Genomic DNA, 16,114 nt, shown 5'->3' on the forward strand with positions numbered 1-16,114 from the left:
ATTGGCAGAGAATGCATACCTACTGATTCCTTCTGGATAATTCTTTTGTTTGCATTTCTGGTGTGGACAGGATTGATGTCACCTATAATTAAGTGAAATATATAGTGAATATTCACTATTGATATATAGAAGACTTTCATGATCAAGAGAAAGCAATTATGGGCCAGAAACATCAGCATGGATGAGTTGGATCAAGTGGCCAATTTCTCATGTATATACAGTATAACTTAAATGAAGAAGAAAGCACAATCAAATTTTAGCCTGGACAATTCCATCATTTTAACTGTTTTTAAGGTGATTCATGTGGTATGCATTTTAAAATATTTCAGAACGCCTCTGTTAATATATCCTAGTCCCTAAAATTTATGAATAAAACTTTAGTAGAACCATAATGAGATATTGTTGAACTTAATGAAATCGCATTCAGTTTACTACACCATTCAAAGATACTAGTTTTAACCACTTAATAGTTTCTTTCTTGCAGGTAGAGGTTGGCGATATAGTTAAAATAAATTGCACAGAGTTCATACCTGCTGATACTGTACTACTCTCATCAAGGTAGAGATGCCTGCTGATGCTTGTGTAGAGGATGGCCCCACTCTACCTCCTGCACTGTCCTGGTGCTGCTCCAAGAAAATGGGATCAAAGGCAAAATGGAATGAGAGCAAGCATTTCTCATTTATTGTTTAGAATGTCTCTTCCTAATAATGAATGTCAGGTTTCTGACTTTTGAGTCAGAAAGTACAATTCATATAAATAACTATGTAAAGTGGAAGTTGTACTGTACGATACATAACCACTTTTTAAATTATTTTCACAATTACAATGTCCTCAATAGGTTTAAACTATCATGTATTTTTCTCAGCATTACCAAATCCTGAATTTAACATGACAACACAGTAGTGTTTAATATTAAAACTATGTTTTGTGTGTTAGTTATGAACATCCATGGTATTCCTAGAGACTTTTGATAGGATTGTCCAAGAAATGCTCTAGCTTCTGATGATTCATCAGGCCTTGCCTGGGCTCCACATTTTATCCCTGGTGTCAGAGGGAACAGGCATATTCCGTATGCTGTATGATTCCACTTTCACATCCATAATGGGAACTGAAGTATGGATGCCTGTGGGATGAAATAGATTGTCCGTTAGAAGTTGCAAGGATGTTTTGCAAAACCTTTATAACTCATTAGTTACGCCTTACTATAGCATTTTGTTCAATTCTAGGTAAATCACTTGAGAATCCATCACAAAAGCTTTAGAGAAGGCATAGAAGAATTTTACGAGCATAATATCAGTGATGAGGAACTTAGTTATATTGAGACATGAGAAAATATAAAATTAAGGCTCAACAGAGATTTAATGGGAGTCTTCAGAATTAATAGTTTTAATGTAGTAGTTAAGGAAAGCCAAAGTATTGATCGCCCATGAACACAGATTTTAAGTTCATTTGCTGAAAAATAAAAGGGGACAATTTCTTAATATGTTCTTAAAAAGTTATGCTCTTAAATATTTTCTCAAAAAGAAAGTTGAAGCGGGGTTAATAATTTTCAAAAAGAAATTGGAGAAATATTTGCAAAGGAAGATGTTTTGTGCTAACAAAGAAAGGAGAATAGGCCAAATTGAATCAAAGGTCTGGGACAAGCACAAAATGGCAGAATGGCCTCTTTCTGTGCCATAGGATTGGAAGCAGATTTCAGAAAAGGAGAGGAAAATCTGGTGCAGACTAAGTAAGCCCGCAAAGTGTAAAGTTTTATTATCAGTTCCCAAGCAGAAGGAGCATAAACATTCTTTTGGAAAGTGCAGAATTTCCAGCCAATAGGTGCTGAACTGCTCTAATATTTGCTGAGGTGCTCACCAAATCCTTGCAAGTAATATTTTCGCTCAGTGCACGGTTATAAACATTTACATCACAGAAAGAGTTCATTTGGCCCATTCTGTCTGTGCCAGTCAACAAAGATCCGACTACACTAATTCTATTTTCCAGCTCTTGGCCAAAACCATAGAGCCTGTGGCAATGCAAGTACACGTTAAATATTAATTAAATGTTATGAGAGTTTCTGACTTAACTGTCCTTTCAGGCAATGAGTTCCAGAGACCCCTTTCCAGGTGAAAAACTTTCTCAACTTGCCTGCTAATCTTCTACCATTTCACTTAAATCTATGTCCCCTGATTATTGTCCCCTCTCCCATTAGAAAATGTACGCTCCCATAAGATTACTTCATTTATTTAGCAGCCAGAATTACTCTTGCAGTTTAAAATAGTTTTTAATTGCTTGAAAAGTGTTGCCACGAAATGTCATATTTATATTATTTTGAAATAGTTTTATATTTAAGACTTCTCATTACCATTGGCTTTTTTTTTCAGGGGATCTGTTTATACAGTCAGCTTAAACGAAATTCAGCATGAATTTTGAAAGTTTTTTTGAAAAAGCACTACTATTTATAATGAAGAATATGGAACTCAAAAATTGAGTTTTCCCAAAATGCAACTTCGTTTTTTGCAGAACCATTTTCTTGGAGACTCTTTCTTTGAAACCTTTTTAGATATTTTGTTTTGCAAAATCCATTTTCTGTTCAAGTCACATAAGACCGATGTTTCCTTTATAAATAAAATCTAAAAAGTCCTAATTTTCTTTCAAAGATTTATACAAAATAAAAATATTATGCATTTTTATTTAGCAGTAAAAGAGCTTCAGTTGTGCACGACACTTGTTCTCAACCGCTATTTTGCCTTAAAATCATAATTTTGTTGCCAATGTGTTGATATTTGTTACCAATATGACATCCAGATATAGATTTTTATAAACAGTAAGTTTGAAATTAATTTCAACACTTTTTCATGTACCATGTGTCCGATTGTGGAATTTGTTTGGCCACTACTATCGAATATTGCCAATTCTTAAAAACCAGAAACTTCAAAAATCACCAGAAGCCATCAAATTAATATGTTTTCTTGACTATCTGGAATTGTAGATAATTTAAGTGTTTTCGCTTGTTTAAATTACTGTCCTAAGTCCATTTTCTATACTTTACAAAACAAATTTGGTGGAATTGATAAGGAGACATTAATTCTTGTAAAATTTAGTTATTTAAAAATGTTCCTATTAAATTCATTGTGTACAGATCCTTCTGCACATGGTACTTTTAAAACAATCCAATTAATTCTTGGATGTTATGGTTGCATCTGACATGAATAAAATGGATTTTGAAAAATTATATAGCAAAGAAATTTTAATTGTTTCTTTTATTTTCTGTATAACCAATCAATTTGCTTTTTGACTTTCTCCCATCACATTTTCCATCATTACCTTATCCCTTCCTATTAATTTTGTCTTTGTGTGTACGTCCTAACCCTCTATCTGCTGGGATTAATATAGGTGGCAGTAGGGGAGATTGTGAAGGTGACCAATGGGGAACATCTCCCAGCTGACCTCGTCATTCTGTCGTCAAGGTCAGATTTGATTTAGGGAACATAATACTGTAGCATTTAAAGCAGCAGTGGGTCCTCAAAAGCAGCCCAAAGTGGCTATTTGTAATTCTATTTCAAATGTATTTCAATTCACATTGTGTATCAGATTCCTGCATAAATTTTGATTACTGACAGAAATGACCTTGTCTGGTGGTGGTGTAAAAAGGGCCAGGGATAGATTTTTAAAAAAAGCAAAGAAATTTTGCTCCTTGTTTCTAATGCAATGTAGCTTTTTCACTAATGAGATGGGGTGAAAGTTTGTCCTTAGACTTCCTCCAATGCTTTTGTCTACAAAATTCTAAAGTGCACAAAGGCAAGCCCTCAGGCTTTCAATGGTTTCTGCTTCTGGAAAGTATCTAATCTCTTTTGCCTCTCTGGGGCAGTACAGTTGAGACTAAGAACTTTTCTTATTGTTTCTGTTCTGTAATTCTGTAGTGTGGTAAATTGCAGTTGCAATAGATAATTATACACCCAAGTAATCTTCACTGCACTAAGATGTCACAATAATCTATTCCTTGATACACAACGGTCAGAACAAAATTTAACATAAATGTATTCTCCAACTTGAATTTTATTAAATATAAATATCAAAATGTCTACAGTTCTTTTTGTCTAAGATTGAAGTTCAGAAATCATCCCTTATTGATAGTGCTTTAATTTTGTTACATCAAAGCTGTATATAGCTATGAACATAGAGCATTACAACACAGTACAGGCCCTCCAGCCCTCTATTTTGCGCCAACCTGTGAAATTAATCTGATGTCTATCTAACCTACACTGTTCCGTTATTACCCATGTATATGTCCAGTACTCATTTAAATGCCCTTAACGTCGGCGAGTCTACTACTGTTTGCAGGCAAGCCGTTCCACGCCCTTACTACTAAGTGAAGAAACTACCCCTAATATCGGTCATAAATCTATCACCCCTCAATTTAAAGATATGTCCCCTTATGTTAGCCTTCACCATCCAAGGAAAAAGGCTCTCACTGTCCACTCTATCTAACCTTCTGATTATCTTATACATCTCGATTAAGTCACCTCTCGACCTTCTTCTCTCCAACAGCCTCAGTTCCCTCCCTCAGCCTTTCCTTGTAAGACCTCCCTTCCATACCAGGCAACATCTTGGTAAATCTCCTCTGAACCCTTTCCAAAGCTTCCACAACCTTCCTATAATGCGGTAACCAGAACTGCACGCAATACTCCAGGTGCGGCCTTACCAGTGTCTTGTATAGCTGAAGCATGACCTTGTGGTTCTGAAACTCAATCCTCCTACCAATAAACACCAACACACCTAATGCCTTCTTAACAGCCCAGGTGGCAACTTTCAGGGATTTATGCGCCTGGACGCACAGATCTCTGTTCATCTATAATGCCAAGAATTTCACAATTAGCCCAGTACTCTTCATTCCTGTTATTTCTTCTGAAGAGAACTACCTCACACTTTTCCGCATTAAACTCCATTTGCCACTTCTCAGCCCAACTCTGCATCTTATCTGTCATTCTGTAAACCACAACATTCTTTGGCATTATCCACAACTCTGCCTACCTTAGTGTCAACTGCAAATTTACTAACCTATCCTTCTACACCCCCATCCAGATCATTTATAAAAATGACAAACAGCAATGCCCCCAAAACAGATCCTGCAGCACACCACTGGTAACTGAGCTCCAGGATGAACATTTCCCGTCAACCACCACCCTCTGTCTTTGAGCTAGCCAATTTCTGGTCCAAACCGCTAAATCACCTTCAGTTCAAAAACTCCATATTTTGTGCAATAGCCTACAGTGTGGAAGCTTTTCAAAAGCCTTACTGAAATCCATATTCACCACATCAATCGCTTTCCCCTTCATCCACCTGTTTGGTCATCACCTCAAAGAACTCAATAAAGTTAGTGAGGTACGACCTACCCTTCACAAAACCATGTTGACTATCCCTAATCAAATTATTCCTTTCCAGATGATTATAAATCCTATCTCTTACAACCCTATTCCAACACTTTCTCGACAACCGAAGTAAGGCTTACTGGCCTATAATTACCAGGGTTGTCCAGACTCCCCTTCTTAAACAAGGGAACAACATTTGCTATCCTACAGTTTTCTGGCACTACTCTTGTTGACAATGATGACATAAAGATCGAAGCCCAAGGCTCTGCAATCTCCTCCCTGGCTTCCCAGAGAATCCGAGGATAAATCCTATCCGGCCCAGTCATCTATTTTCAGATCTTCCAAAATTGCTAAAACCTCCTCTTTGTCAACTTCAATCTCATCTAATCTTGTAGCCTGTACTCTCATATTCTCACTAGATTAGATTCCCTACAGTGTGGAAACAGGCCCTTCGGCCCAACAAGTCCACACCGACCCTCCGAAGAGCAACCCAACCAGACCCATTCCTCTACATTTGTCCCTCACTAATCCACCTAACACTGTGGGCAATTTAGAATGGCCAACTCACCTAACCTGCACATCTTTGGATTGTGGGAGGAAACCGGAGCACCCAGAGGAAACCCACGCAGACACTGGGAGAATGTGCAAACTCCACACAGGCAGTTGCCCGAGGTGGGAATTGAACCTGGCGCTGTGAGGCAGCAGTGCTAACCACTGAGCCACCGTGCTGCCCTGCATTGCCCTTTTTCCAATGTGAATACTGACAAATGTATTCATTAAGTGCTTCCCCTATTTTCTTAGATTTCACACACAACTTTCCACTGCTACCTCTGATTGGCCCTAATCTTACTTTAGTCATTCTTCTATTGCTGATATACCTATAGAGGGCCATAGGGTTTTCCTTGATTCTATCTGCCAACATTTTCTCATGTTGCCCCCCCCCCCCCCCCGGCTCCTCTTAGCCCTCTCTTTAGATCTTTTCTGGCTAACTTATAACACTCAAGCCCCCTATCTTAGCCTTCACACCTCATCCTTACATAAGCCTCCTTCTTCCTCTTGACATGAGTTTCAACTTCTTTAGTAAACCATGCCTCCTCCTCTCAACTTCTTACCTGCCTGACAGGTACATACTTACCAAGGACCAGCAGTTTCTGTTTCTTGAATGAGCTCAACATTTCAACTATATCCATCCCCTGCAGTTTCCTTCTCCACCTTACCTCCTAAATCTTGCCTAAACGCATCATAATTGCCTTTTCTCCAGTTATACCTCAATCCCTGCAGTATGTATGTTTATTTATGTTTAATTATTGCTAAATGTACAGGAAATTATGCATTGAGAAGGTAATACATTAACTGATAGTGAAATCATGAAAACAAATTCTAGAAATGAAATAAATCATGTCAAAATGATTTCTTGCAGAAATCCAGCTGCTACTACTTACCCCTTAAAGCAAAACATCTTAAAATATTTTAAGGCTGTTTACATCTTGTAATTTAAAGCTGAAGCAAATTTGCTTTTCTAAAAAAGTTAATTTAATCAATCTTAGCTGTTTTTGGAGATACCCTGTTAAATAATATATTTCCTAGTGGGCTTTATAATCCCACTGGAGGACCCACTGTACTTTTCTGAATGTTCTCTTTTGCATGTTATTGAATCTATAACTTCTCAGTTTCTGTATTATGTGACAAGCTGCATGTTGCTGTGGCAAATATAACTACTACTATACTGCAATTGCACTTCAGGGTGTTGTAACAAACTAATCAGGAAGCTTGCTGCACAGTTCTATTTTTCTGACTTGTATCTGTTAACTGTTGTGTAGCTTCATTGCTGTGTTAACTGATGTGCTTTTATGAAATGTTTTTCTGATTGTTTTATATATACAATTTTGCCTTTTGGATGTTGCTTTCCCTGTCCCACTCCCTTCTGGTTAACAGGTACATAAAATCTTTTCTTGCACATGTATTATATGCATGAGCTATTACCCTTATTGCCGTATGCACAAGTTCCCAAGGCACATCTTTCTGAACAATCAAAGAACTGATCCTTCAATATAATTGGCAGTTTTCATTGGTTTAATGAAATAATAAGTTCTTTCCTCCTCCACCTTAAGTATCCATAGGAGTAGAATCAGCAAGATGTGTTTAAAGGAATAAGTGCAAAACATTATGAAGTATTTTCTTATTTGTGGTGCAAAACTGTTTAAAACATCTTTGGTTCATTCCACCTACTTTTGTATAACCATTAACTAATTTTGTGCATAATTTAATCAATAAAGTTATATGATTTCAAGAAATGATCCAATATTCCACAGACACTTTTTTACATGTTCATTTTATGTTTGAATACTTCCTCTTCAAGTTTTTGCAATTTTAAATACATTATACTGCAACAAATTTACTGCAACATTTACAAACAAAGTTATAATGGTTAGCCATGAGTTTGGTGAGAAACTAAAGATGTCTTTTGAATGAAAAATACTGTATTAATATAAGGAATGAAAAACAGCACTTGTTCTGTTGGAGTTCATTTCTGTCAGTAAATAAATGCTTCAAATTTGTACATTTTCTGAAATATTTTAAACTGTTCAAATGTTAATAAACTTGTCATTCTCTTTCATGTCAGTGAACCACAGGCAATGTGCTACATTGAAACTTCCAACTTAGATGGAGAAACAAATCTTAAGATCCGTCAGGTAAGATTTTCGTCTATGTCAGTATTTGAGAAACATAACTATCCGAACAGTTTCAAATTAAATCAAGTTGTAGGAAAGCCATTTCTTGGTCTCAATTTGGTTTATTTATGAGTAAGTAAAATAACTAAAACTTTGAAAATGTTGAATATAGCTTGAGCATCTGTTGTAAGAGAAAAAGATTTGAAGTCTCATGTTGATGATCTGTTATCAAAACTGGAAAAAATTTGGAGATGGACCAGGTAGAAGCAAGTACAGAAGCAATGAATCTGGAAGGCAACCGTCAGGAAAGATCTGTGATATAGTGGATGGCGGATTGAATATTGAATAATCTTGCAGCCCATTGCCTCCAATTTCTCCATCAGCATTCATGGGTTTGTCTTATCCCACCAGCAGGCCAGACTGGTCTTCTGTGATGACACAGTGGTATACAAGTCAGCTATATGGCCTACTGATTATTACATGGTGCATTCCGTAACCTAAAGAATCATTTTATTCCACATTGAACACCATTGGAAGAGACACTAAGGGTAGCAAAGTTATAGGAAGGACTTTGAATTTCAATGTCCATTGCTAAATGTGATTTGGTACCACCACTATTGAGCCCTTAAAGAATGGACTAGCCACATAAGCATTGAGGCTACAAGATAAGGTAGAGGCCAAGAATTTTGCAACGAGTAATTAACCTCCTGATCCCCAAAGCCTGTCCACCACCTACAAGGCACAAGCCAGGCGTATCATGGAATAATCCTTACTTGCCTGAATGAGTGCAACTCAATAACTCTGAAACATTGACACCATTCAGGACAAAGCATCTGACTACATTAACACCATATCCAGAAACATACATTCCTCTTTGGGAAGTCACATTGAGGTTGTAGGGGTTATTGATGAGGCCTCTTCCGAAATATCATGTCCACTTCTGGTCACCCAGTTGTAGGAAGGATATTATCAAGCTCAGAGGGTTCAGAAGAGATTTACCAGGATGTTGCCGTGAATGGAAGGTAAAGAAAGGCTGGATAGCCCGGGACTTATTTCACTGGAGTGTAAGAAGTTCAGAGGTGACCTGATAGCAATTAATAAAATAATGAGAGATATAGCTAGAGTTAATGGTAGTTATCTTTTCCATAAGATGGGGATTTCAAGACTACGGGGCACACAGTCATAGAGGTGTACAGCACAGAAACAGATCCTTCAGTCCAACTCATCCATGCTGACCAGATATCCTAACCTAATCTACTCCCATTTGCTAGCACTTGGCCCAAATCCCTCTAAACCCTTCCTATATACGCATCCAGGTACCCTTTAAATGTTGTAATTATACCACCCTCCACCACTTCCTTTCGCAGCTCATTCCATGCACGCACCACCCTGTGTGTGTATGGAAAAGTGACAAAGTTGCCGCTTAGGCCCCTTTTAAATCTTTCCCTACTCACCCTAAACCTATGCCCTCTGGTTCTCGACTCCCCCGTCCTGTGGAAAAGACCTTGTCTGTTTAGCCTATTAATGCCCCTCATGATCTTATGAACCTCTAAGGTTACCCCTCAGCCTCCGACGCTCCAGGGAAAGCATCCCCAGTCTATTTAACCTCTCCCTATAACGCAAACCCTCCTGGCAACATCCTTGTAAATCTTTCTGAACCCTTTCAAGTTTCGCAACATCCTTCCGATAGGAAGGAGACCAGAATGGCATACAATATCCAAAAGTGGCCTAACCACTGTCCTATACAGCCGCAACATGACCTCCCAACTCCTGTACTCAATGCTTTGGCCAATAAAGGAAAGCATACTAAACACCTTCTTCACTATCCTATCCACCTGTGACTCAATTTTCAAGGAATTGAAAATTGCACTCCAAGTTCTCTTTGTTCAGCAATACTCCCCATCAAGTGTATAAATCCTGCTAAGATTTGCCTTTCTGAAATGTAGCACTTCACACTTACCTAAATTAAACTCCATCTGCCACTCCTCGGCCCATTGGCCCATCTGATCAAGATCCCATTGTATTCTGAGGTAAATGTCTTCGGTGTCCCCTACGGCTCCAAGTTTGATGTCATCTGAAAATTTACAAACTATACTTCATATGTACACATCTAAGTCATTGATGAAAAGCAGCGGACCCAGCACTGATCATTGTGGCACTCCACTGGTCACAGACCTCCAGTCTGAAAAGCAACCCTCCACCACCACCCTCTGTCTTGTACCTTTGAGCCAATTCCGTTTCCAAATGGCTAGTTCTCCTTGATTTCCATGTGATTTAACCTTTCCCCATCTACCCTGAGGAACCTTGTCGAATGCCTTACTGAAGTCCACATAGATCACGTCCACAGCTCTGCCCTCACCGCTTTGTTACTTCTTCCAAAAACTCAATCAAGTTTGTGAGACATGATTTTCCACTCTCAAAGCCATGTGGACTATCACTTATCAGTCCTTCCCTATCCAAATAAATCCTGTCCCTCAGAATTCCCCCCAATAACTTGCTCACCAGTGATGTCAGGCTCACTGATCTATAGTTTCTTGGCTCTTCCATACCACTTAAATAGTGGCACTACGTTAGCCAACCTCCAGTCTTCCAGCACCTCACTTGTGACTATCAATCCAAATATCTCATCAAGGGGCCCAGCAATAATTTCCCTAGCTTCCCACAGAGCTCTAGGGTAATCTGATCAGGTCCTGGGGATTTATCCACCTTTATGCGTTTCAAGACATCTAGCACCATCTCCTGTGTAATATGGACATTTTTCAAGGTGTCCCCATCTATTTCCCCACATTCTGTATCTCTCATTACCTTCTCCACAGAAAACACTGATGCAAAGTACTCATTTAGTATCTTTCCCGTCTCCTGTAGTTCCACACATAGACTGTCTTGCTGATCTTTGAGGCGTTGTATTCTTTCCCTAGTTACCTTTTTGTCCTCAATGTATTTATACAATCCCTTTGGATTCTCCTTAACCTTATTTGCCAAAGCTAGCTCATGTCCCCTTTTTGCCTCCTGATTTCCATCTGAAATATACGCCTACAGTCTTTATACTGTTCTAAGGATTCACTCGATCTCTGCTGTCTATATCTGACGTATGCTTCCTTCTTTTTCTTAACCAAAACCCCAATTTCTCTTGTCATCCAGCATTCCCTTCAACTACGAGCCTTGCCTTTCACCCTAACAGGAATATACCATCTCTGGACTCTCGTTATCTCATTTTTGAAGGCTTCCCATTTTTCGGCCATCCCTTTACCTGCAAATATCTGCACCCAATCAACTTTTGAACGTTCTTGCCTAATACCGTCAAACTTTGCTTTCCTCCAATTCAGTACTTTAACTTTCAGATCCTGTCTATCTTTTTCCATCACTATTTTAAAATTAATAGAATTGTGGTCACTGGAGCCAAAGTGCTCCCCCACTGACTCCTCAATCACTTGCCCTGCCTTATTTCCCAAAAGTAGATCAAGTTATACACATTTAGTAGATACATCCACATACTGAATTAGAAAATTTTCTTGTACAAACTTAACAAATTCCTCTCCATCTAAACCCTTAACATTATGGCAGTCCCAGTCTATGTTGTAAAGTTGAAATCCTCTACCATAACACATTATTATTCTTACAGGTAACTGAGATCTCCTTACAAATTTGTGTCTCAATTTCCCACTGACTACTGGGGAGTCTATAGTACAATCCTCTTAAGGTGATCATCCCTCTCTTATATCTCAATTCCACCCATATAACTTCCCTGCATGTATTCCCAGAATATCCTCCTGAAGTAATGCTGTCCCTTATCAAAAATGCCTCTCCTTCACCTCTCTCGCACCTCCCCTCCCAACCCCCGATAGCATGTCTGTCCTGGAACATTAAGCTTCTAGTCCTGTCCAGCCCTGAACCACGCCTTTGTAGTTGCTATAATATCCCAGTCCCATGTTCCCAACTATGCCCTGAGTTCATCTGCCTTCCCTGTTAGACCTCTTGCATTGAAATAAGTGCAGTTTATTTTATCAGTCTGACCACATTCTATGCTTTGTTCCTAACTGTTTGACTTGCTCCTTTTCCCAACTGTACCAGTCTCAGATTGATCTCTTTCCTCACTATCTCCTTGCTTTCCACCTCCACCCTCCCACCTTACTAGTTTAAATCCTCCCAAGCAGCTCTCACAAATTTCCCTGCCAATGTATTAATTCAAGTGCAATCCATCCTTCTTGTACAGGTCACTTCTGCCCCAGAAGAGATTCCAATGATCCAAAAATGTGAACCCTTCTCCCATGCACTGGCTCCTCAACCATGCATTCATCTGCTTTAACCCAATTCCTACCCTCATTAGCTCACAGCACTGGGAGTAATCCAGATATTACTACCCTCAAGGATCTCCTTTTTAAGTTCCTGCCTTACCTCCTATATTCTCCCTTCAGAATCTCATCCTTTTCCCTTCCTATGTCGTTAGTTCCAATGTGTGCAACGACCTCCTGCTGGTCTCACTTCCCTTTGAGAATATCCTGCACACTCTCTGAGATATCCTTGATCCTGGCACCAGAGAGGCAACACACAATTGTGGTTTCTTACTATTGGCCGCAGAAATATCTCTCTTGTGCCTCTGACTAAATCAATCACTCGGAACCTGGTGTACCCCTCATTACTTTAGAGCCGATGTCGGTACCAGAAACTTGGCTGTTTGAGCTACGTTCACCTGAGAGTCCATCACCCCTTACGTTTTCCAAAACAGTATACTACTTTAAGTTGGGGATAGCCACAGGAGACTCCTGCACTACCACCTTCCTTCTCCTACCTTTCCTGGCAGTAACCCATCTACCTGACTATATCTGCAGCTTTTCTCCCTTCCTATAAATGCCATCCATCACACCCCTGCTCCTGTAAATTCCTCATTGCCTCTAAATGTCACTCCAACCAATCCATGCAATCTGATAGGATTCGCCACATTATACTTAGTGTAGACATAATGATCCATAACATGGAAACTCTCCCTAATCTCTCTCATCCAACAGGAAGAGCATGTCATCTACGAAAGACCATCTTTGCACTTTAACAATCTCTAGACCCAGAAGATAGCACATTCTTACTGCTCTTAAAAAAAAATAACTTCAGGCTAACCTAGTACCTATGTTTTATATTTTTAAATTTTAATCAGGAGACAGATCTGTATAACATAACCAAAAAGAACCCACTCTACTCACTATTAAAAGAAGACAGCAAGGTTATATTTAAAATCATGCACTTACCTGCTCCTGTATCATGGGCTCTCCCACACACATTTCTCCAAGGTCAACTGAGAATTTTGTTAATTGTTCATTTTTCTTAGATGCACTCTGATGTCCAGAAATACTTGAACTCAAACAGCAAAGGCAGTAGTTGTGCAGGTTCACTGCTGTGTCAGACAGCAGTGTAGTTATTTTCCTCAAGATCTCTCTCTCTCTCTCTCTCTCTCTCTCTCTCATTGACCATGTGGTGTCTCTTCCTCCTTTTTAAAGTGCTGTTGTTTATTTCTCCTCAATGTTTGAAAACAATGCAATCAATTATAAAACAGTAATTACTGCTCATGGAATTGAGGAAATCAGCTCCAACACCTAAAATACCTCAAAAAAGAGAGAGCTCTTAGAGCCATAGTTTTGTCCCATCATCCATCTTGGATTACCCATGAGAGGAGAGGGATTTAATAAAGACATGAGGCAAAGTTTTTACACAGGGTGGTTCATGTGTGTAATGAACTTCCTTAGGAAGTGATGGGTGCAGGTACAATTACAACATTTAAAAGATATTTGGATCGATGCATGAAAAGGAAACGTTTGGAGGGTTACGGGGCAGGAGCAGTCAGGTGGGACTAGTTTAATTTGGGATTATTTTTGACATATTGTTTGGACTGAAGGGTCTGTTTCTGCGCTCTATGCCTCTGATACTGATACACCTTGGCAGCAGTGTTTGCAATCGACAAGATTGACTGCAGAAATTCACCAAAGCTCCATAGACAGTACCATTCTAATTATTGACCATTATCATCTAGAAGGATAAGGGCAGCAGACACATGGCAGCATCACCATCTTCATGTTTCCCTCGAAGCCACTCACCATCCATGGAAATATGTCACTGTTCCTACATTGTTTCCAGGTCAAAACCGTGGAACTCCCTCCTTGACACCATTGTGTGTATACCTCTGCCACATAGCTGCAGCAATTCAAGGAGGTAGCTCACTACAACCTTTTCAAGGGCAACTAGGGATGAGCAATAAATGCTCACCCAGCCAATAGATCGTAATAGCCCAATTATTTTCTTCATACCTTTGTCCTTTGAGGTGGTAGTGGTTGTGGGTTTGGAAGGTGCAGTTTGAGGAATCTTGATGAAACTGCAGTGTTATCTTGTAGAAGGTATACACTCACTACTGAGAACTGAGAGAACCTCCCACCACTTGTAGTTCCAAAACTTACCATGACTCTGTTAAACTGTTAGGACAGAACATATCCATGAATTATGATGAGAGAAACTTGGAGTTTAGCAATGAAGCATTTTGTATTTAATTCTCCTTGCCTTCCACCATTTTGCAGCTGCTTCTATACAAGTATACAGCTTGACAACATGGAAAACAGTCTGTCATACCCTCAAAGATCTGATTAAATCCAATAAGACCGATCGCTAATTCATTAGCATCAACTCGGTGCTATCAAGCAACACTTACTTAATGATAACCATTCACTGATGCTTCATTTGAGTTTTGTCACTAATAGAATTCACTAATAGGCTTGGTCCAGATATGGACAAAAGTTGAAAACCCAAATGTCACTGCTGTTGACATTGACATAAGAATGTAAGAACTTCAAGCAACAGTAGGTCATATGACCTCTCAAACTTGCCCCGCTATTCAACAAGGTCATGGCCAATTTGCTTCAGGCCTCAACTCCTCCATCTTGTCAAACCAGCACTGTCATCAAATAAAAACTCAAAGAACTGTAGATGCTGTAATTCAGAAACAAAAACAGAAGTTACTGTAAAAGCTCAGCAGATCTGGCAGCACCTGTGAAAAGAAATTAGAGTTAACATTTTGGGTCTGGGCACCCTTCCTCAGAACTCAGTTCTGATGCAACCAGATCTGCTGAGCTTTTCCAGCAACTTCTGTATTTGTTTCAGCATTGTCATCATCTCCCTGGTATTTCAAAACACTGTCTACCTCCTATTTAAATAGCTCTAATGATTTAGCCTTCTCAGCACTGTGGGTGGAGAATTTCAGCATTCACTGCCCTCTGGGAGAAGACATTTGACTGAGTCTATGTTTTGTGATGATGCTATGGCTTTAAGAAGTATATTTTATCCCTTTTTTAATGGAGGGGTTGAGACAAGAGTATTGAGTACAGGTGTTGGGAGGTCATGTTGCAGCTATACAGGACATTAGTTAGGCCACTGTTGGAATATTGTGTGCAGTTCTAGTCTCCTTCCTATTGGAAAGATGTTATAAAACTTGAAAGGGTTCAGAAAAGATTTACAAGGACGTTGCCAGGGTTGGAGCATTTGAGCTATAGGGAGAGGTTGAATAGGCTGTGGCTGTTTTCCCTGGAGCGTCAGAGGCTGAGGGGTGACCTTATAGAGGTTTATAAAATCATGGGGGGGGGCATGGATAGGATAAATAGACAAAGTCTTTTCACTGGGTCGGGGAGTCCAGAACTAGAGGGCATAGGTTCAGGGTGAGAGGGGAAAGATATAAAAGAGACTTAAGGGGCAACCTTTTTATGTACCACCCTCTGCATATATGGAATGAGCTGCCAGAGGAAGAGGTGGAGGCTAATACAATTGCAACATTTAAAAGGCATTTGGATGGGTATATGAATAGGAAAGGTTTGGAGGGATATGGGGTGGGTGCTGCCAGGTGGGACTAGATTCTGTTAGGATATCTGTTCGACGTGGACAATTTGGACCAAAGGGTCTGTTTCAGTGCTGTACATCTCTATGACTATGACTCTATAATTGTGAGGCTTTAAGTTTTTTTTTAAAGTTGGAACAATAGAAGCAGCATGAATGAATGGGGTCAAGTTCCCACAGAACCAGGATTTTTGTTTTCACTTTCAGTAGCTGTTGAGGTTTGGA

The 16,114-nt window shown here is 39.4% G+C and overlaps 1 protein-coding gene across 4 annotated transcripts in view; it reads left to right on the top strand.

The window, feature by feature from the left end:
• Positions 1-16,114, top strand: part of atp8a1 (ATPase phospholipid transporting 8A1) — a 354,037-nt gene that overhangs the window by 102,083 nt on the left and 235,840 nt on the right. For 2 of the 4 annotated variants that reach the window (XM_043691994.1, XM_043692004.1), the window contains exons 7-8: positions 3,379-3,452; positions 7,978-8,047. In XM_043691994.1, coding sequence (XP_043547929.1) covers positions 3,379-3,452; positions 7,978-8,047 — 144 coding nt within the window. Of the gene's footprint in view, positions 1-484; positions 559-3,378; positions 3,453-7,977; positions 8,048-16,114 lie in introns of all 4 variants that reach the window. The other 2 variants (XM_043691984.1, XM_043692012.1) reach the window with 2 other exon arrangements.

Source organism: Chiloscyllium plagiosum, chromosome 1 (assembly GCF_004010195.1).
Source record: "Chiloscyllium plagiosum isolate BGI_BamShark_2017 chromosome 1, ASM401019v2, whole genome shotgun sequence".
Classification (NCBI taxonomy): Eukaryota; Metazoa; Chordata; class Chondrichthyes; order Orectolobiformes; family Hemiscylliidae; genus Chiloscyllium; species Chiloscyllium plagiosum.